We start from the raw sequence: 21,234 nt of genomic DNA, 5'->3' as shown, positions 1-21,234 counted from the left end.
TCTCTAGTTATTCACTTAATATTAATTATACTTTGATCATATATATATATATATATATATATATATATATATATATATATATCCTAATAAAACAAGAGTAAAAGATATTCAGACTTTATAATTAAATTCGAATTCAATGTACTAGCAGTACTAATCAAGCTCTTCAATTAGTCATCAATCTCATCTACAATAGTAGCAGTCGAGATAAGTTTGTAATTTCAGTGAGTTTAGTTTTAGTACTACTATTTCATTTAATAAAATTATAACTTTATGATTTTGAGAAACTTAAAAACAGTAAATGGATAAATTAAGTAAAATGGCAGTAGAGAAGAACACGTGGATGTTTCAAGATCACAATATTAACGAGCACCATTTAACAGTAAGACTGAGAGTGATTTGGATCATCTACAGACTACAGTGGTGCCGACCAGATACATCATCTCCAGACTCCACCAAAAACGAGAAAAAGGAAATGGAAAATATTGAAAGGATTCACCACCACGACACCAAATTCATCGACCAAAATGGGCACCTACAAACAATCAAAATTCCTGTGGTTCAAGACTTGGCCCGGCTGAAGATCCTACCCGGAGACTTCATCCAAAACCCGGTCGCAGCCCACCCGTTTCCTCCCCACACCTTTTTTGACGCGATAGACATGGCCAAGCTCCGGACCAAGTCGGGTCGGGCCACGGAGCTCCGCAAACTTGCCAGCATCTGCGATGAATGGGGCATGTTTATCATCCGAAACCACGGGTTGGATCCACGGGCTCTGGAGGAGGTGGAACAAGTCGTCAAGAATTTCTTCGAGCTGCCCTTCGAGGACAAAAAATCCAGTGTGGGAACGTACACGGATGCCGATAACATGGGATACGGCCGGAATTTCTTCAAATCGCAGCATCAGCCGTTGGATTGGATCGACCGCTTGGCAATGAAGGCGGCTCCGGTGGGCTCCACCGAAGGCCTCCGTGTTTGGCCTAACAATCCACCCAATTTCCGGCCAGCCGTGGAGAATTTTGTGGAGATTGGCCGCCAAGTTCTAGACGAGCTTCTAGAAGCTCTTGCAGAAGCCATCTCGTGCGATACAGATTCATTCTCGCGATATTTTGATCCAGACACGAGCGAGATTAATGTTCGTGTAAACTATTACCCGGCTTGCCCCCGGCCCGATTTAACAATGGGCTTGGTCCCACACAGCGATGCTAGTGCTCTAACTCTCTTGACCCAATTCGGATCCGAAAATGGGCTTCAAGTATTGAAGAGCAATCAATGGATCACAGTTCCGTGGCCATGTGACTCGTTGCTTGTCAATGTAGGAGATCTCATTGAAATCATGGGTGATGGGAGGTTCCGGAGCTCGTGGCACCGGGCCGTGGCGCAACCTGATACGGGCCGATTCTCGGTCGCGTTGTTTTACAGGCCACCAAGGGGAGCGGAGATTGAGCCGGTGAGTGATGGAGAGTCCAATAAGTATAAGAACGTTGTGGTGGGAGACTATTTAGACCATTTTTACAAATTAAGCCCAACACCTACTAAACAAGCCATAATGTTTGCCAAATTTAATTAGATACAAATAATATCAACCATTGTGCATTCATGAAGTAGGGGGTGCTAATATGTCTAAACCCAAATGTAGTCTTTTTTTGTCTATTTACACACGTTCCAATAGTCAATTACTATTTCACTATTTTTAATGTATTTATGCTTTTGTTAGTATAGTTGTGTAATACAAATCGTATGTTATTCTAGAAATTAATATTGAATATTTAGGGGCTCATTTCGTATCTACTACTACTACTATACAGCAGTATGAGATAAATGTGAGAAAATTTTCGTAATTTTTAATACTCCGTGTAATATTAACATATCAATTTCATGTTTGATGAGATGTATTAATTATATGAAGAGTGATGCTAAATGGCCATAATGTGGCATGCCATAAAAAGTTAATTTAGTCCATTTACATGTATAAAAAAATTAGAATTACCGATATAAACTTATATGTGTGTAAATGGACTTGTGAGTTAATACTTATCTTTGAATTCCATTACGTAAAACACATTAATATCACGAATTAGTGTATACGTTGAGCAACAATCAAGAAATGACAGTAGTAATAAGTTGAGCAAAAACTACGAAAGAGCAACACTAACATGTTGAGCAACATACAATGAAGATGATATAAAAGTAAAATCAAGTAGTATTAAACCAAAAATTTGAAAAAAAATCAATTTTTTTATTTAATTAATTTATGGCTGGCCATAATGTGGCCGCATAGCATTATTCTTATATGAAAGGGCTATATGTTTCATAATATTATAGTGTTACAACTTACAAATGTACCCAATCATCTATACAAACATGAAACACGCTAAATCGCTAATCCTCTAACACACTCTATAGATCAGCGGCGATTAACAATTACTATTCGTGAAGTGGTAAAATAAATTTCTACCAAATGGGCTGTGGGCATCACATCCATTTTCTTTTTATATTTTTCTGCAATTTACCTTATTTCTATTCGTGTGTGCTTTTCTAATGGTTTTGATTTTAATTTTTATGTGTATACTTTATCCTATAAACAATGGCGGATCCAGGAATTAAAAATGGTGGTGTCGGACGAGAAAATTAATATAAAGAGTATTTAAATATATAAAAAAGTAATAAAAATACATTGCAAACGAAATATCTCTATTTTATATTAAACGTGATAATTGACTTCTACGAGTAATCATGCTTTGAAGCTAACTTAAAGTTATTTCATTGGAAATAGCTATGAATGTATCTTTTAGTCGTTGTTCGTGTTCAACATTAGTACTAGAAGAACAGATGAAAGCGCAAAATCTTTATAAAAGAAATGTGTTCATTAATCTAAATGAAAAGTAATTAAAATCAATAATCAAAAGTAATTATTATATTTATTAAAACTAGATAAAAATTTTATTAGTTACTACTCCTACTAGTTTATAATAAAAGTAAAATATAATAAAACAAGATTAAAAGATAATCAATAAACAGCTAAAAAATAAAACTAAAAAGTAATAAATCATGATTAAAAGATGATCAATAAACTAGAAACCGAGAATTCTTATTTATAAATAAAGTTTAAACACTTATATAAAGATAAAATTGTTAAAAAGAAAAGTATTGATTGTATTTTTTTAATTAATAAAAAGCCCAAACCTAAGCCAAATACATAAAAAGAAGGGAAAAGTTGCGCTGCTTGAGGTCCGAGGATGAATCGTGGGGCGTAGGCATGCACACGGGTCGGAAACTGCCGGTTCCGATTCATGAACCGCCGGTTCACGGTTCATCATTACCATGAACCGGAACCGGCCCGCCAAGAGTCCCGGCGGTTCCGGTTCTGGTTCAAAAAACCGCCGGTTCACGAGGTGGTTCAAAACCGCCGGTTTTGGCCGGTTCGATATTTCGTAATTTTTTTTTTGTATTTTTTTTTTGTTTATCTATGAAATGTGCATAAATAAAATTCAAAAAACACTATGAAAGTTGCAATTTTATTGAGATTACAAGTTACAACAATTACAAATCACAAAAAATTTAAAGTCTTGAAGTCTTAAACAAAAATTTAAATACAACGAGACTACTAGTCTACAACTACAACGAAGCTAATTACAAATTACCAAAAAGACTTGAAGTTCTGAACAATAAATTTATAAGTATATATACTCTTAGTCGGCGAAGAAGATCTTTTTACATAACTAAATTGAGGACACCTTTAGCAATTCAACCTTAAATGTTGAGTTTAGTCTAACAATCAACAATTATAGTAGAATTGTCAAAAGTTTCCCGAATTTAGCCTTATAGAGAAATCTACTTCATCGACTAGAGTATATACAAATACAATTATTTAATTGTATTCGCATATTTTTAAACTAGAAACAAATGGGAAAAAAGAAATAAAGGAAAAATGACTTGAGCTCAACTTAAATTTAAAATTTAAGTTGAGGTGCATACGTATCCCCAATGTGCTCATTTGCATTAGGGAATCAAAGCCCACATAGTTCTCTTACCTTACTTACCTATTTGGCTTGGCCGGCGGTTGACGGTTGGCCTACGATTCATCCCCGGTGAATTCTTCTTGTGATCCCTCCTGACGATCATCCCAATCATTTTCGTGTTCTCTGACGTCAGCTTTGGCCCAATCATCAAGTAACATCACGGCTTCCATATTTTTCGCGGAGAGCTTACTTCTTGATTCATCCAACACACGTGAGCCAACACTAAAAGCGGACTCGACGGCGACAGTGGAAGCCGGAATAGAAAAAATCTACTTGGCCATTGACGCAAGTATGAGAAAATCTTTCTCATGTTTTCCCCACCAATCGAGGACGTAGATTTGGGCGGGAGGAGTAGGACCTTCATCACCAAAGGAAAAGAGTGAATCGAAATATAAATCTAACTCACTTACCATACCTGAGGTCGACCTTCCGCCGGTGCTCTAGCTGTATAGGTCGACTAATTGGGATTGCGCATCGGGGTCATCATAATCGGCTTGAAATGCGAAGCCAAAGTTATGTTGTTGAGGATGGGGAGGTCTTCTGACTTGGTGGGTACTGTTATACTCGGTATCATATTCGGTGTAGAGAGCACGCAAGTTAAACTCGAAGGTTTGTTAGATAATTGACCGGTCCGGGAGATTTATTTGAAATGTTTCTGAGAGGTCTACTCCGAATTTGTCACTGGTATCCGATTGCAATGCTTTAAGTGGACCAATATTAATAGAACTCAAATTGTTATAATAAAAATCTAAAATCCTGGAGGTACCGGCTAATTTCTATTTTGGATCCAAGACCTTTGCAATAAAAAATACCGTTGGAATCTTGCTGAAATACTTAAGCCATTTCTCAATCATATAATATAAAACACACATCAATTCAGGTGAAGAGTAATCATTTTTCATCGTAGTTTTAAAACCAAGTGATATATACATGCAATGCTCTAAAATACGAACAACAGTGCAATAATAAACACCTGATAATTCAACAGTTGCATTTTTGAAATATTTTAACAATTTAAATAAAGTCACGCTATGATCTCAACAACTATGCGAAAGATATAAATCAGAAACGGGATAGGTTCTAAAAAAATCACACAAAGAATCTTTATGCGTCAAAGTAGAATTCAGACAATCATATGCCGAATTCCATCTATGAGACACATCCATGGTAAAATTCGTATAACTTACATTCTTTTGATGGCAATACTTCTTCCAAGCTTTGCCAATAGGTGGCTTTTGATGGTTTTATCTAACTGCAGTTCTAATAGGACTAACATGCTTTTGCCATAATTCAAGCGCATATTGTACACATAAATTTAAAATATGACATATGCATCTTTGATGAAAATACTTACCTCCAATAACCGGAGCACAAGCCGCAATCAAGCCATTAATAGTTGCAGTGTTAGCAGTTGCATTATCAAAACCAACAAAAAATATCTTATTGCATAATTGAAATTCATTCAAAACTTGAATAATTAAAGAAGCAATTTTGGGTGTAGTGTGTGGTGTCTCAAATTCTCTAAAACCAATTAAACGTTTGTTCAAAGTCCAAGTATTGTCCACAAAGTGAACCGTAATGCCCATGTATGGATGTCGGTTAAAACAATCAGTCCGTACATCTGAGCAAATGTTCACTTTGTGTCCCAAGTTTAGTAAATAACGTGATAATTCAACTTTTTTCTCCAAACATTGTCTAACGGTAGATCGTTGGACGGTCATTCGACCTACTCTTTTGATAGCTATGTTCAAACCACTTTGCATAGTAACCTCAAATTTTTTGTCATCATAAACATTGAAAGGAAAATGCTTCATTGCATCCCATCTAGTCATAACGTCAGCAAAAAAATCTTGATCATATTTAAAAAGAGGCGTACCTGAGCCACCGAGTTGGAAGTTTAGTTGGGTTTGGGTAGAGGTAGTGCCACATTCTACCGGATGCTTTGTCACTAAATGACGACGGATGGTGCCATATCCCCCACCACTCGCAAATTTGTAGACTTTATCACAATAGTTACAATATGCATGAAACGTCGATGTCTCTTCTTGAGAGTGCAGATCATGAGGACTTGGAATCATCACCGGGACCTTCTTGTAGTGTTTAACAAAAATATCAGATTTCAAAGCTTTTGTGGTGTTAGTGGGTGGAGGGGGAGGATGCATGTCCTCATTTCCGCCGATGCTAGATGGAATACGAGAATGAGATCTATCATCATTGTTGTCTGAGTCCGACGATATAGACACGTCGTACTCGTCATCTTGTTGGGAACCACCGCCCCTGCCCCCACCTTGATGCATTTCAGCGAGTAGCATGGCGGTCCTATGATCTTATTCTATCTATAAATATTATATAAGTTGAAGTTTAATTAGGAACAAAAATATTAAAAAACTCAATCTTATGAAATTATGAATTGTAAAAATATTTTTATTTTTTAGAACTTACTTGCATGCGTTCAGCCGCCACTCGGGAAACCTCTTCCATAACTTCTCGATGACTAGGTCGCCTTGATTTTGAGGGAAGACTACTTTGATCTTGGGCAATTCCTTTGCCCCGATCACCACGTCCCGGTCCACCACGAGAAGAAGACATAGTGCAAAATGAAAGTAGTGTGGAATATGGAGTATTGAATAAATGGTAAATTACGAACACAACAACAAATATAGTAGTAAGTAGTAACTAGTAAACAACTTGAGCAATTAGAGAGAATGAGGAGAGAATAGAGAAATTGCGATTGAGAGAAGGAAATCCTTGTTAACACAAGAATGGGGTGAGTAAAAATGATGGGGTAAGTAGGGTATTTTATAGGAGTAAAATTGGAAGAAATAAAAAAAATCAAATTTCAAATTCGGTCGGTTTACCGCCTGAACCGGCGATTCAGTCCACGGTTTCTGACGGAAATCGGCAGTTTCTGACCGGTTTTCAGGCCTATACACTGCCACCTATGCCGGAATCCCACCGTTGGAACCGTTGGGAGGGGGGCTGCGGGTTGAAAATTGGAGGCGGCTTAATTTCATCGCCGCAGCCGGCGGTTCAAACCGGCGGTTTTCTGCACACCTAGCCGGAATCCCACCGTTGGAACAGTTGAACCGCCAGTTACGGTTCACGATATTCCCGAACCTGAACCTGAATCAGAAATCGCCGAACCGCCAGCCGGTTTGAACCGTCGGTGCCGGTTGCGGTTCATGAACCGGCTGTCTGGTTCGGTTTGTGCATGTCTAGTGGGGCGGAGTTCCGGATGCCGTGGGGTTGGGGGCTGTTGGGAGGAGTCTTCCGGTGGTTCTCCGGGGATGGCGGTGGGGTCGGCCGACCCCGCGAGACTTCCTCCGCTGCCTATAAATATGGTGCATTACAGAAATTTAATTTTTTTTTATCATTACTTGTGCATATTTGATAAGTGTTTTTGTTTTTATATGATTAAATTAAAATTTAATCATGTAATATTATTTTTAAAAATTATTAGTTATTTGTATGATTAATTTAATTTTTTAAAATAAAATTATAAACATAAAAATAAGCTATATGTATACACAGTCGAGGAAGTTTAAGGTTTTGATTAATTTTTAACTATACATTATTATATAAACATAAACATTCGTTCATCAATTTAATTTTATGAAGTTAAATTATAAAAATTAAAATTAATTTAAATATAAACATGTTGAAAAAGGAAGTTGATTGAAATATAAAATGAAGTAGCATTAATGAAGGTCGCCTCGGCCCAGACCACACGAATGAAGTGGGTTTATCAAGTTGGGTGCTTTTTCTATGGCTCAGTCTAAACCCATTTCTTTTTCTAGTAGCCTAGACCTGACCCAACCCAACCTAGTCTGGTATGGATTGGGCTAGGCCAACCCGACCCAGTTAAGTGGTTGAACTGTTGTGACAAAACTAGATAAAAACTACTCCTCCAAATCCAATATCGTCTGTCTTCCATCTTTTTCTCTCTCTACCCATAAAATATCTCTCTCTGCGATCTGCGGATACAGAAGTCAATCAGTTGATACACTATCAGTGAAGAGATCATGAGTTATTATAATCAGAATCAGCCGCCAGTGGGTGTACCTCCGCCTCAAGGCAAGTCCAATTTTGATCACATATTCTTCTTCCTTTTGAAATTCTTCACCAAAATCATCGGATATTGGTTTTCTGTCAGTTTAATGTTTCTTTCGAATATGGAATGTAGGTTATCCGCCGGAGGGCTACCCGAAAGATGCATATCCGCCGGCTGGATACCCGCCGCAGGGGTACCCGCAGCAGCAGGGGTACCCGCAGCAGCAGGGCTACCCACCCCAGGGGTATCCTCCGCAGTACGCCCCCCACCCCCAGTACGGCCATCCGCCGCCGCAGCAGCAACACCACTCCAGTGGCAGTACCGGAGTATTGGGAGGATGGTAAGTTTATACTACTTCTTTTAACTGTCTAATTTTTTCTATAAGTTTTTTGTTGATTTGATTGATCGGATTCGTTATGCCGATTATGAATCCGCAGATCTGAAATTTTGTGAGTTGACGCCGTGTCAACGCGTCCGTTATTGCGTCACGGTTAATTTGATGTAAACCCTAATTACTGTTATGTTAGGATTGGCTTGTGGTAGATTATGTAATTGATTTGGCAATTTATATGTTCACACTCTGAAATCTGAATTTCTATTTTAATGCGTGCATGATTGAGATACAATTACATGATTTTTCTCCAAGTTATCTCTTTTGTTCTCGTTATTGCTAATTAACCATGGCTTTTGTTGCAGATGTAGTTACATCTTATGACACGAATACATATAAATGTCCTTGAATCTTGTTGACTTTGCATTGTGACATGATAATAAGACTTTGTTGTGTTTTGTGGGTATTAATTTGGAGATGAAATAATGTTGATTTTATTGCAGTTTGGCTGCTCTCTGCTGCTGCTGTCTCCTTGATGCATGCTTCTGATGAGTGATTAAAGAAACTGTGAAAAGGGGATTTGCTTCGAGAATTGAGGCCTTCTGATTCCTTGATGCATGCTTCTTCATTCTATATGCCAAAACCACCATCTTTTTTCCATGTTCTTTCCCCCCTTTATGTAATTTCTGGACTTGACTTCCATTTGTGAGTAATGATTTCTTTTTCTACTGGTGTAAATTTCTATTAATGTAGAAAATTGTCTTTTTTATTCTAGGCGGTATTATATGGTTCTTCTTCTTGCTATGTCGCCTGTCTCTGTTGTAGTAATTTGTTTTCATCATAGTAGTGCTAGTTTTTTTTGGAAGTTAAAAAATAGTACTTCACTCCCTCATTTTTTATGCAAAATTAATAAAAAGAGATAGAAAAAAATAGTGAACTAAATTATTGATTCTATTTTCTAAAAGTTGAGTGTATTTATAGGAAACGGATTAAAAAGAAAAGAATTTCTTTTTTTAAAAGACGAGAATACTCTATATTTTTTCATTTCCTCAATAGTCAGTCAAACTCAATGAAATCGTTGGAGTTGTATTTCAATGTCTCTTTCGTCATAGTTGTCATCATTGTCTCGTTTCATCTATCAATGGAGCTAGAATCCACCGTCTCGTTTTCATCATAGTTGTCGTCGTTCTCTCGGTTTCGTAGCAGCTGTCTTACATGTTTAATGTTTTCATCTTTTGCATTTTTCAAAGCATTGTAGTATGATTTATTTTATTGAGATCCTAACTCCAACAATGAGATGCCCTCTTTCCATGTCTCTCATAATAATTCACAATGTTTATTATTTGTCGTAAAATTATGATAATAGTATAATTTTTGTTCGAATACAATTTTCACTTTGTTTCGAGCTAGTTAAATTTCAAAACTATTCTTTTTGAAAGAACAGGTACATCTTTGTTTTTCTCTGTCCCAAGATAGTTGGAGATCGAATAAAGTAAGAGACGAAGAGAGAGTAAAGTATGAGAGGAGATAAAGTTTTTGCCCAAAAAAAAAACTCAATTGCTTTAAGACAATTCAAGAAAAATACGATTCAACTACCTTAGGACAAAGGGGAGGGGGTATATTTTAAGATTAAAACAATTTATTAGATATTAACCCATATAAGAATCAAAAGAAAAAATGAATATACATGAAATACTTTCTCCTTTCCATTAGAAATGAAACATTTGTTTTTCGGCACGAGATTTTATGTAGTGTTATTTTGTGAGTTAATGATGAGAGAATAAAGTAAAAGAAATGAAAAAGTAGATATGATGCTATTTTTATTTTAGGAAACATTTCATTTTTAATGTGATAATCTAAAAAGAAAAATATTTCATTTTTAATGAGACAAGAGGGAGCAATTCCTAGATAATAATAATATCATTATCTGAGAAGTAGCATAGAGAAAAGAGAGAGAGAGTATTCAGCTGGGACTTTAATGAGAGTCCATAGTTATAATTCTGTATCTGGAGATGTTACCAAAAAAAAAAAAGAGCGAACTAATGAAGCCTGCGTGGTAGAGGTGGTGGGAAATGTGGTCCAACTTGAACATCTATGCTTCCTTCCAACAAAGCACAGTCACTAGTTTGTTTCTCAATTTATTTGAACAGCTGATTGGGGACCATTCCATTTATGCTAATAAAAGCCTATTTCATGAATATATATGGCGTTATATACATGCTCTTTTGGTGGTGATTCTCTTCATAAATTTAGGCCCAATTTTGGGAACAAAACCTATCTTCACCCCAACAAGCGCCTGCCTGCATTGTGGCATGACACTGCTTTGCTTTATCTCATTATGCGGCCTGAGCCATCATAGTGGTGAATTGTGTTTCAAACAAGCTAGCTCAATTGGAACACTCTCTTTATTTGATTACATAGATGCCTTCCAATTTGTCCTCTTTCAATTCTCATGATTGACTTCCAAGTTTTTTCTCGACTTGATAACATTAACAGGCATGGATGGCAATGGCATTGTTACAAAAATATTCATAATCCCTCAGTTTCCCACCTATTACACACATTCCTTTTCTTAATTATGTCATCTTCAATCTCAGCAAAGATGATGCCTTCAAAATCTAGTTGTACTGGATCGATTATCATAAAGACAGAGCAGCCCCATTTATTGGAAATCTTAAGTAGAACCAAAGAACAAGCTTTTCATAATAAATTTGGGCCGTACATGTCTGATGAGAATGAGCCTTGTAACTCAAGCCAGGATTCATCGATCCCGAAACCTTGTTTCTGGCTTTCACTGTACGGCGCTGTCGCAAGCTCAGCTAATCATCCTTTGGTTGTTATAATTATTACTCCCTCCTTTCCATAGTAATTTCTTTTCTTTTGCGCGCATGCACACACACATGCATTCTCATACTTACATCTAATTATTACTACTTATTACTGCCGTATAATGGATGGAATTTCTGTTAATCATTGATAACTTCTTTTCAAGTTGACTTTCTTATTAAAATTTGTTTTTGTAGACTGCCATTCATTACATGTTGACTGTCAGTGGATACCACTTTGCTATAACCTATTGTTCCCTTTCCATAGCTTTGATATTTGGAACATCCAGGCACATGGTTCTGTTCATGTAGATATTTCAAACAACTTCTTTCATCAATCTTTTCTGAAAGACTATAGTTTTTACTGCTATAATAAACTCTTACCCTACTCAGTTATTGATATACAATACTAACCATTTTAATTCAATTCGGCAATAATCTTTTTTTTTTGGCAACTATACAATGATGACAATTGCAAGTTGGCAGTTTATTGGGTTGAAACAGAGAATGTCAGTTACTTTACACATATTTGGATCACAGCTGCTACAAAGAGAAAGAGGAGAGCCGCTATCAGCTTACTGGAACCAAGAAATATGATTTCTCCAAGAATTGACTCTGACTCTGTCCACAATTTGGAGGCTGCTTGTGTGAGGACTGTTGCCTCTTCAGCTCAAGTGGTTGCTGAAGCACATGTAGCACTGGTTGAAGCAGAAGCAGCAATGATTCAAGCAGCTGCAGCTGTAGCTCTAGAAGCTGAGGCAGCCGCAGCAGCATTCATAAAAATAGAGTCAAGCTAGCCCAGTAAGATACCTATTGCCATGTAAAACTCATATCGCCTCCTATAAGTTGAACTCCACAACACATATAGTAAGTAGTATACGATAGATTGCTCTAAGTTACATGGACATAGGAAATTAAACAACCACCTAAGTAGAGAGGTGTGATTTGATTTATTTTCTCTACCAATATACCTAAATGCTTAATGCTTACATAAGCCAATAACATCTTCCCCTACTTGAGAGCCACTCCAATTAAAACTTATGCTTTATTGGGAGATGGTAAGTAGAGTATGTGACTTGTGGTTTATGCAATATTATGATAAACATATCTTTCATGATGTGTAGTAGCAATATGAGTAGTGATTCAAGCAATTATATTTACCCAAAGAAGGAACAATTATATTGATGAACAAACAATTTACAACAACAAATCTGCAAATCCCTGCTTAAGGCCTCTAGCAATCACACCTCAATATTCACACCATAAAAAAATACAATCTGAACACAATAAACATATAAAAAGGTCAAAATATAGGACCAAACACAGAGATCTAGAGAGAGAGAGAGAGAGAGACTACGATGAGGTGGTAACGACTGAATTCGTTCACTGAGTGGGGACCTCAAGAGACGTTGGAGATGCTGCTGGCTCTTTGCCATCGCACTCGAGCTGGCTGAGGTTTCCCTTAGCCTTGATGAGCTGCATGTGGTGGTGCTTGCAGAAGAGCACACCCTCATGCGCAATGTAGTTGGATGGGCTTATCGTGCACCCTCCGTAGCTGCATTTGAAGCAGCTCTTGTGGTACGCAGCCCCATTCACAGAAACCTTCTCAATGGGATAAACTGTCTTCTCACAACCCCGGCATTTGTCTTTGGTTCCCACAAACAGGCCTGAAACCTTGGCTGCGTTCTGTTTCAAATACACCAAGGTAGTTAATCAGTCATATTCGTTTTTGAATTGTCCCAAGGTAGTCAAATTGTTAAGTCGTTTACTTTTTTTTTTGGCAAAAACTTTATTCTGTCATACTTTAATATCGTCTCATTTTAACTTTTACACATCAATTTCTTAAATCTTGTGCTGCACGTACCTCATTTTCAGCCTTTTCAGGCTTGGCAAACTTTGGAATGCCTTCGAAACTCTTGTCGAGGCTGCCAGTTCGCTTGAAGAGCTGATCGAAGTGATGCTTGCAGTAGAGGACACCCTCGAAAGAGTTGAAGTTGCCGAGCTTGAGGGTGCCCTTGCAGTGGTGGCAGCGGAAGCAGGCCTTGTGATAAACGCGGTTGTTGGCGGCCAGCCGATCAACCAGATACACTGTCTGCTCGCAAGCAGTGCATTTCTGGGGTCCATTATTATTTGCTGCCGCCGTCGCCATTATATTATATTGATTGTTTTTCAGGAAAGAGAACAATTATCCTTTTCCTCGTTCTCTTTCCACCCCTTTAATTTATTCTGTTTTTTTTTTCTTTCTTCTTCCCTTCTCTGGATCGCTTATTAATGGATACATTGCATCTCTTTTGCTTTATATAGCTCATCAAATCTATACTAAATTGTGTGGGCTGCACTCATTTTCGGGTTATGTGTGATGCTCATTTTCACTTTACAACAACCATGCTTCCGTAACTGTCGCACATTACAATTGCATGGTGTGGCTTCTTTTTACGTTAGATAAATACAACCAAAATAGATTTTAGTTAATAAAAATAATACTCCATCTAATTAGCTGAGGTCGTAATATGTGCCTACCTATCTACAAAATAAAATTCAATTTTATGATAAAAAAAATTATGGATTATTATTATGAATATCTAAAATGACTATCAGGAATGAATTTATGGTATTGTGCTCGAGTTTTATTCCATACTAGTATATAATTTTTTCACGAATAACTCATGGTCGTAGTTTGCATTGTAAAATGATTTATCTAGCCTAATCCATCTATGTCTATTCATACCTAGTAGCTTGTTTTTGTAGTAAGTTTTATATGTATTAATGTAAAAAAATTTTTGTATATCATTCAAACAATTACTTGTATTCGACCAATTTATTTTTGAATTTGTGGCTTTTGTTGTATTTTCAATTTATTTGATGTTTGGTCAAAAACATGGTGTGATTTAGAGCTTTGGTGATATGAAGTAAAGTACTCAAGCTTGCATGACATGAATTCAAACCATGTAAATTGGATATGAATAATATGATTCCAACCAGATCATACCTTGCATACCTATTAAGTTTACAACACACAAAATGCTTCCATAATTCATCTTAGACCACTGAGATCAATCAAGTAAGAAGGATTAAGAATTTCAAGGAAGAAGACTACGATGACGAATCACTCCACGAGGTTTATCTAGCTTTCTTATGTTTTACTTGTTTTTCCTATTATTTTTTTAAGCTATTTTTCCATTAGTAGCTAAACTCATAGATTTATAGGTTTGAGAGTAGTAACTTTGATTGTATTCCTAATTTATTTATCCAATTTTCAGACCTTGTTTTACTTTTATAGTTCTTCGCGATTATGCATGAGATTTTTTGGCCAGTAATTGATTGATTTGTTGTGTTTTAACAAAACTCGAGATATAAGAATTATTAACATCGAGTCAATAATAACCAAGGATGTTTGAGACTAAGTGTGAGGACGTGATCGGGATTAAGAGCTTTTAAGAGTTTTAGTACTCATGATTCGTAACAGGGTCAATGTTACAGTTAATGATCCTAATGCGAGTTTGGTGATATTTGTGATCGTCCTAGTAAAACCCGAGTGGTACCTGAAATGTTGGATTCATAAAAATTTGAATTTTCAATTTAGTTCAATTTGGGAGAAAAAAAAACTACTCCTTATACTACTCGCCCATAAGTACACCTACTTACATAACAACTTGTTTTTTTGCATATATATTTATTTGAGTCTCTCTACTCTCGAGGAAGAATAGGCAATTCTGGATTCGGGTCTCTGTAACTCTTTAAATTTTTATGACAAAAACTCTCATAATGCATATCCACATAATATGGAGGATTACTCTCTCTCCCTGCATGTTTTCTGTATGTTGTAGAATGGCTTGAATACTCAACAACAATTAAGGATTAAAGGAGATGTCCAATTATATTAATGAAAATACAATTTTTACATCAAAACCCTTCACACCCGAAAAAGAAAAAAATCTAAACTAAAGAAAAATATGTTGAAGTTTGTCAAAAAATTTCATCCCACATTGGTGGGGAATTAAAACCTGGGGGGCAGTTGCCTTATAAAAAAACTCCCCCCTAATTTGTTAATCATCCTCAAATTTTGTATTTCCTTCTCCATTTAAATATAAGTGGGCTCTGCAGAGCGTGCTCGGAGACGTAGGTAATTTGGCCGAACTCCGTTATTAAAGTTTCGGGTGTGTTCTTTCTTTATTTTTTATTTTGTTCTGCATTTATTTTTGGGTTGTCTTTTCTGTTGTGATATTGTATTCAATATTATTTGCGGGTTTGGTAGTAGTGTTTTGTACGGTTCTTTTGGTGTTATTATATTGTCATAAATACACCGACTGATAAATTCTGTTATGAGTCTGGTATTTAAGAGGGACAGTTTCCCCACCAGCTTGTCCTTAGAATTTATTTGGGGAAGAAATTTTATCGAGTAGACTCCAGTGGGTTAACTCTAAAATTACTGAATCGGTTCATTTCACTATTTGAGAGAAAATTACCCGGTTTTCTCAACAAGTGGTATCAGAGCCAAAGGTTCGTCCTTGGTTCTGTTTGTTTGTAATATTGGATACTTTATTTTGAGTCTGTAATGGCGGGTAATGATCAAGAAAACAAGGCTAGTTCTTCGTCACCATGGTCGAGGTTTCCACTGTCAAATATGAAATTGACGGTGGAGATATTTGATGGTACTGGTCATTTTGGTATGTGGCAGGGAGAGGTTTTAGACTCTCTTTTCCAGCAGGGTCTTGACATTGCCATTGAAGAAAATAAACCAGAAGATGTAAATGATAAAGGTTGGAGTACCATAAATCGGTTAGCTTGTAGAACAATTCGGTCGTGTCTGTCCAGGGAGCAGAAGTATGCTGTCAAGAATGAGACTTCTGCGCATAGATTGTGGAAGACACCGGAGGACAAATTGTTGAAGAAGAGTGGTAAGAATAAGCTCCTTATGAAGAAAAGGTTGTTCCGTTTTGAATACGGACCAGGTACCACTATGAATGAACACATTACTTTGTTTAATCAATTAGTAGCAGACCTGCTAAATTTAGATGTAAAATTTGAGGATGAGGATCTGGCATTGATGTTGTTGTCGTCTCTTCCTGATGAATTTGAACATCTGGAGACCACATTACTCCACGACAAAGAGAATGTGTCTTTAGATACTATATGTTCTGCTTTGTATAGGCATGAATTGCGAAAGACAGATAAAATGAAAGGCAAAGCAATTATAGATGAAGCATTAGTGGTAAGGGGTCGTCAACAAGGCCGATCAAAGGAGAGAAGAGGAAGGTTCAAATCGAAAAGACGAGCTGCCAAAGATGAGTGTGCTTTCTGTTATGAGAAAGGACATTGGAAGAAGAAAGAAAAGGCTTCGCATGATGCAAATGTTGCTTAATGCAAAAATGATGCGGAGTCGGATTGTTCTTTGACGGTTTCAACTTCAACATCGCATCCAGACGAGTGGATATTGGATTCAGGTTGTACCTATCATATGTGTCCCATCAGGGAGTGGTTCTTTGATTTCGAAGAACTCAATGACGGACTTGTTTACATGGGAAATGACAGTCCATGTAAGACAGCCGGGATAGACTCAATCAAGCTACAGAATCAGAATGGATCCGCCAGAATTTTGACGGATGTGTGGTACGTGCCCCAGTTGAAGAAGAATCTCATCTCATTGGGGGCCTTAGAATCTAAAGGCCTAGTTGTGATGATGTGAGATGAAATTCTTAAAGCAACTTCAGGAGTATTAGTGATGTTGAAAGGCGTGAGGAAGAACAATTTGTATTACTACCAAGGTAGTGCAGTTGTTGGGACAGTAGCAACTGCAACTTCGAGTAACATAAAGGATGCAGAGGCGACGAAGCTTTGGCATTTGCGATTGGGATATGCTGGTGAGAGATCATTACAAATTCTCGCCAAGCAAGGATTATTGAAAGGTACGAAGTCTTGCAAATTAGAGTTTTGCGAGCATTGTGTTTAGGGAAAACATCGAAGAGTGAAATTTGGCACTGCAATCCATAATACAAAGGGAATTCTGGATTACATGCACTCAGATGTGTGGGGACCTGCCAAGACTCCGTCACTTGGAGGTAGACACTATTTTGTCACTTTTGTTGATGATTTTTCCAGAAGAGTTTGGGTGTACACTATGAAGAGCAAAAATGAAGTCCTTAGGATTTTTCTGAAATGGAAAGCTCAAGTTGAAAATCAAATGGGAAGGAAGATCAAGGTTCTCCTATCAGACAACGATGGAGAATACAAGAGTTATCCTTTCCAGGATGAATGCCAGGTGTGTGACATAGTACGAAACTTCACACTGAGAAATACACCACAGCAGAATGGAGTGACAGAGCATATGAATCGAACACTAGTGAAGAAAGTTCGTTGTATGTTGTCTAATGCTGTGCTAGACAGGAAATTTTGGGCTGAGGCCATCACATACGCTCAACACATTGTCAATCGTTTGCCATGTTCTGCCATTGATGGGAAGACTCCTATAGAGGTATGGTCCGGTAAACCTGCAACTGATTATGATTCTTTGCGTATGTTTGGTTCTGTTGTCACTGAATCAAAATTGGATCCACGTGCAAAGAAGACTTTGTTTATGAGTTTCAGTGCTGGTGTTAAAGGATATCAGTTATGGTGTTTGGAGTCTAAGAAGACGATTGTAAGTAGGGATGTTACCTTTGATGAATCTTCCATGTTGAACAAGGTAAATCCAAATAGTAGTGATACTTCACAGCAAGTGGAGTATACACCGAAGCAGGTGGAGTTCGAAGAAGCAGTTGTGATCCCGACTACGAACACCACAAATGACTCTCCTATGGAAGAAGAAGAGTCAGATGATGAAGAGGTTCCACCCCAAGAACCTTCGCAGCAATCAGAGCCAATTGCAGTCAGGCGAACGAGGCGGGTAAATAAGAGACCCGCTCGTTTTGTAGATATGGTAGCATATGCGCTTCCAGTTGTTGATGATGTTCCAGGTATCTTTTCGAAAGCTGTTGAAAGTTCTTAAAGCGATGGTTGGAAAGGTGCTTTGGAAGAAGAGATGCAATCTCTTCAGAAGAACAAGACGTGGAAGCTGATGTCGTTGCCGAAAGATAAGAAGGCAATTGGATGTAAATGGGGTTTTGCAAAGAAAGAGGGATTTCCTGACAAAGATGATGTTCGCTACAAAGCAAGATTGGTAGCTAAAGGTGAAGGGGTTGGCAGCGGAAGCGTGCAGGAATTACCGATCACATAAATTTGATCTATTTAGTAGATTATTTAGACAAATTCTATTCGCGTAATTATCACATGTATCATGCTCATAACTTGAATTAAAATCATGCTTTAGAATATAAAATCCCTAAAACATGCATACTATGGAGTTAGCCAAATTACCTCGTTGATTCGATCAAGAATCGAAGATAGCTTGCGTCTTCTCCACATGAAGATCTTTAGTACTCGACCTCGGACCTTCTGACTGGTGTCCCGGATTGTACGCTGATATTTGTGTGGGCAAATCTCACCAACGTACTAGGACTTGAATAACGAAGACAGAAACAGCTCACGGAGGAAGCACAAATTTCGAACTCTCTCTCTCTAGAGGGGGACGAAAATTTTGATAGAAAAAAAATGTATTTTCTGTCTCCTTTATTCTCCTATTTATATAAGTCACGTATTGGGCCCAGCCAGGGATCTAAGGAAGAATTTGGATCAAGTCTCACCCAATTAGCTTTTTACTAATTAAATTGAACCCACAATTTAATATAAGCTTATATTGGAATATTACAAGCAGCCACTACAGAAGTAATATTGCACTGCCTTCCAAATCCAAAATTACAAGTATTCCGGGTTTCCTTTAATTGCATTTAATTTATTTCTCGTGCTTAAGATAGAAACATCCATTAATTAATTATTGTCTGCTATGGACTTAATTAATTAACATATTTTAATCTCCAAGAGTGGACTTAGCAAGAAACTCTTATTTATTATTCATAGAGTAATTAAACTCTAACTAGCTAGGTTCTGAATAATAAAACCTTGTTTCGAGCTCCTCTTGTGGATGTTATCAAACGAGACTCTCCTCGCGCACGATTCAACGTAATAGCAATCCTAGCACCGCTAGATAATGATCACCACTACCCAATATACCTGGATCATTGGGTGACGAAAAACCCACACCTTTGGTAAGTCAAAGTAGTAGATACTCAATATCGTATGTTCAATGCTAACGTACATTGATTAAGAAATTAATTATCAAGACCTCGTCTTTCAGTAGATAGCATAAAGACCCGTCTTGCTGTTAAATCCATTCAGTGCTATACCACACCAACGTCATCTTATTTCAATAAGGCTTAGAAATAATCGGGCTGACATTGCAACCTTTCGCGATAGGTAGTCTAGGGCTATCTAGGTTGTGAAATTTTTATTTTTCTTTGTTTAGAACTGACCGTGTTACCTTAAATTGGACGACGCCCACAACCGGTCTACTAAAACAAAGACTTAGACTTTGTTACGTTTGCTTATACATTTAAATATGCAATAAACAACCATTAAATGTAAAACATAACAGCATTATGACAAAAATAATCTGTTACATTTATTGGAAAATAACAATTAGAGTTTTACGGTATCCAATCACTCGAAAGGTGATTTCTAGTATACAAAACCCTAACAAAAGGCTACGCCCAGAATGAGGGCATTGATTACAATGAGGTATTTTCTCTTATTGTTAAACATTCCTCAATTAGAATTTTGTTGGCTTTGGTAGCGCAGTTGAATTTGGAGCTAGCTCAAGTCAATGTGAAAACCTCGTTTTTACACGGTGATTTGAAGGAGAAAATCTATATGACCCAACCGGAGGGATTCAAGGTTGCTGGTAAAGAAAATTAGATTTGCTAATTGAACAAATTGTTGTACGGATTGAACCAGTCTTCAAGACAGTGGTACAAACGGTTTGACAAATTTATGAAGGATCAGATGTACACAAGAAGCAAAATACGACCACTGTGTGTATTTGCGCAGACTTTAAGATGGTTCCTACATCTACCTACTCTTATACGTTGATGATATGTTGATAACATCAAAGAGCTAAGTTGAAGTGGACAAATTGAAGGCTCGATTGAGTAAAGAGTTTCAGATGAAGGATTTGGGGGAAGCCAAGAAGATTCTCGGCATAGAGATAACAAGGGATAGAGAAGAAGGCAAGTTTTGGCTGACACAGAAGCAGTATTTGACCAAAGTACTAAAGCGTTTTGGTATAAATGATGATTCTAAACCTGTAAGTACCCCACTTGCTCCTCATTTAAAACTTAGTTCTCAGTTATCTCCAAATACGGATGATGAGCGAGAATATATGGCGAAAGTTCCCTATGCTAACGCAGTTGGAAGCTTGATGTATGCAATGGTGTGTACAAGACCAGACATTTCACATGCCGTTGGTACTGTGAGCAAATACATGCATGGTCTAGGCAAGGATCATTGGCAAGCTGTGAAATGGATTCTGCGGTATATTAAAGATACTGTAGATATTGGTTTGCTGTTTGAGCAGGATAAATCACTTGGTCATTTTGCGGTTGGATATTGTGATTCCGACTATGCTGGTGATTTGGATAAGCGAAGATCTTCTACTGGCTATTTGTTCACTTTAGCTAGTGCGCCAGTTAGTTGGAAATCTACTTTGCAGTCAATGGTAGCTTTGTCTACAACAGAGGCATAGTACATGGCCATTACTGAAGCTGTGAAGGAGGCAATTTGGCTCCATGGGTTGCTGAAAGAATTGGGTGTTGGTCAGAAACAACTTGAAGTATATTCTGACAGCCAGAGTGCTATTCATTTAGCAAAGAATCAGATCTTTCATGCAAGGACGATGCACATTGATGTTCGCTATCATTTTGTGCGGGAAATTCTCGAAAAAGAGGAAATTATCATAAGAAAGGTTCCAACTTTGGAGAATCCTGCAGATATGTTGACCAAGGTGGTGACAAGAACTAAGTTTGAATATTGTTTGGACTTGGTTAATATTCTGCGAATTGGAGCTGGCGCTTGACAGCG

General features: G+C 37.4%; 3 protein-coding genes across 3 annotated transcripts; 2 read left to right on the top strand and 1 right to left on the bottom strand.

Annotated features, from left to right (window-relative positions):
* The first annotated feature begins 386 nt into the window (after positions 1 to 386).
* LOC121795966 (2-oxoglutarate-dependent dioxygenase 11-like) lies at positions 387 to 1,716 on the top strand. Its single transcript, XM_042194651.1, has one exon. The coding sequence runs from the start codon at positions 473 to 475 to the stop codon at positions 1,565 to 1,567; it is 1,095 nt and encodes a 364-aa protein (XP_042050585.1). The 5' UTR covers positions 387 to 472; the 3' UTR covers positions 1,568 to 1,716.
* Positions 1,717 to 7,929: 6,213 nt separating this feature from the next.
* LOC121742405 (cysteine-rich and transmembrane domain-containing protein WIH2-like) lies at positions 7,930 to 9,205 on the top strand. Its single transcript, XM_042135534.1, has 3 exons — positions 7,930 to 8,093; positions 8,203 to 8,410; positions 8,905 to 9,205. Exons 1-3 carry the CDS (start codon positions 8,042 to 8,044, stop codon positions 8,948 to 8,950), a joined length of 306 nt encoding a protein of 101 aa, XP_041991468.1. The 5' UTR covers positions 7,930 to 8,041; the 3' UTR covers positions 8,951 to 9,205.
* A 3,177-nt stretch (positions 9,206 to 12,382) lies between these two features.
* On the bottom strand, positions 12,383 to 13,499 carry LOC121742397 (LIM domain-containing protein WLIM1-like). Its single transcript, XM_042135524.1, has 2 exons — positions 13,091 to 13,499; positions 12,383 to 12,912 (listed from the first exon to the last, which is right to left on the bottom strand). Exons 1-2 carry the CDS (start codon positions 13,373 to 13,375, stop codon positions 12,610 to 12,612), a joined length of 588 nt encoding a protein of 195 aa, XP_041991458.1. The 5' UTR covers positions 13,376 to 13,499; the 3' UTR covers positions 12,383 to 12,609.
* Between the last annotated feature and the right edge of the window lie 7,735 nt (positions 13,500 to 21,234).

This window comes from Salvia splendens, chromosome 1 (assembly GCF_004379255.2).
Source record: "Salvia splendens isolate huo1 chromosome 1, SspV2, whole genome shotgun sequence".
In the NCBI taxonomy this organism is placed as follows: Eukaryota; Viridiplantae; Streptophyta; class Magnoliopsida; order Lamiales; family Lamiaceae; genus Salvia; species Salvia splendens.
The sequence above is the reverse complement of the archived record's forward strand: the minus strand, read 5'-3'. Positions and strand labels throughout refer to the sequence as shown.

Bases quoted from the DNA above. Each gene is read 5' to 3' on its own strand.
- LOC121742405 (XM_042135534.1), top strand. From the start codon at position 8,042: ATGAGTTATTATAATCAGAATCAGCCGCCAGTGGGTGTACCTCCGCCT. The intron at 8,094-8,202 runs GCAAGTCCAATT...TATGGAATGTAG, and splicing joins GGGTGTACCTCCGCCTCAAG to GTTATCCGCCGGAGGGCTAC. The intron at 8,411-8,904 runs GTAAGTTTATAC...ATTTTATTGCAG, and splicing joins ACCGGAGTATTGGGAGGATG to TTTGGCTGCTCTCTGCTGCT.
- LOC121742397 (XM_042135524.1), bottom strand. From the start codon at position 13,375: ATGGCGACGGCGGCAGCAAATAATAATGGACCCCAGAAATGCACTGCT. The intron at 12,913-13,090 runs GTACGTGCAGCA...TATTTGAAACAG, and splicing joins CTGAAAAGGCTGAAAATGAG to AACGCAGCCAAGGTTTCAGG.
- LOC121795966 (XM_042194651.1), top strand. From the start codon at position 473: ATGGAAAATATTGAAAGGATTCACCACCACGACACCAAATTCATCGAC.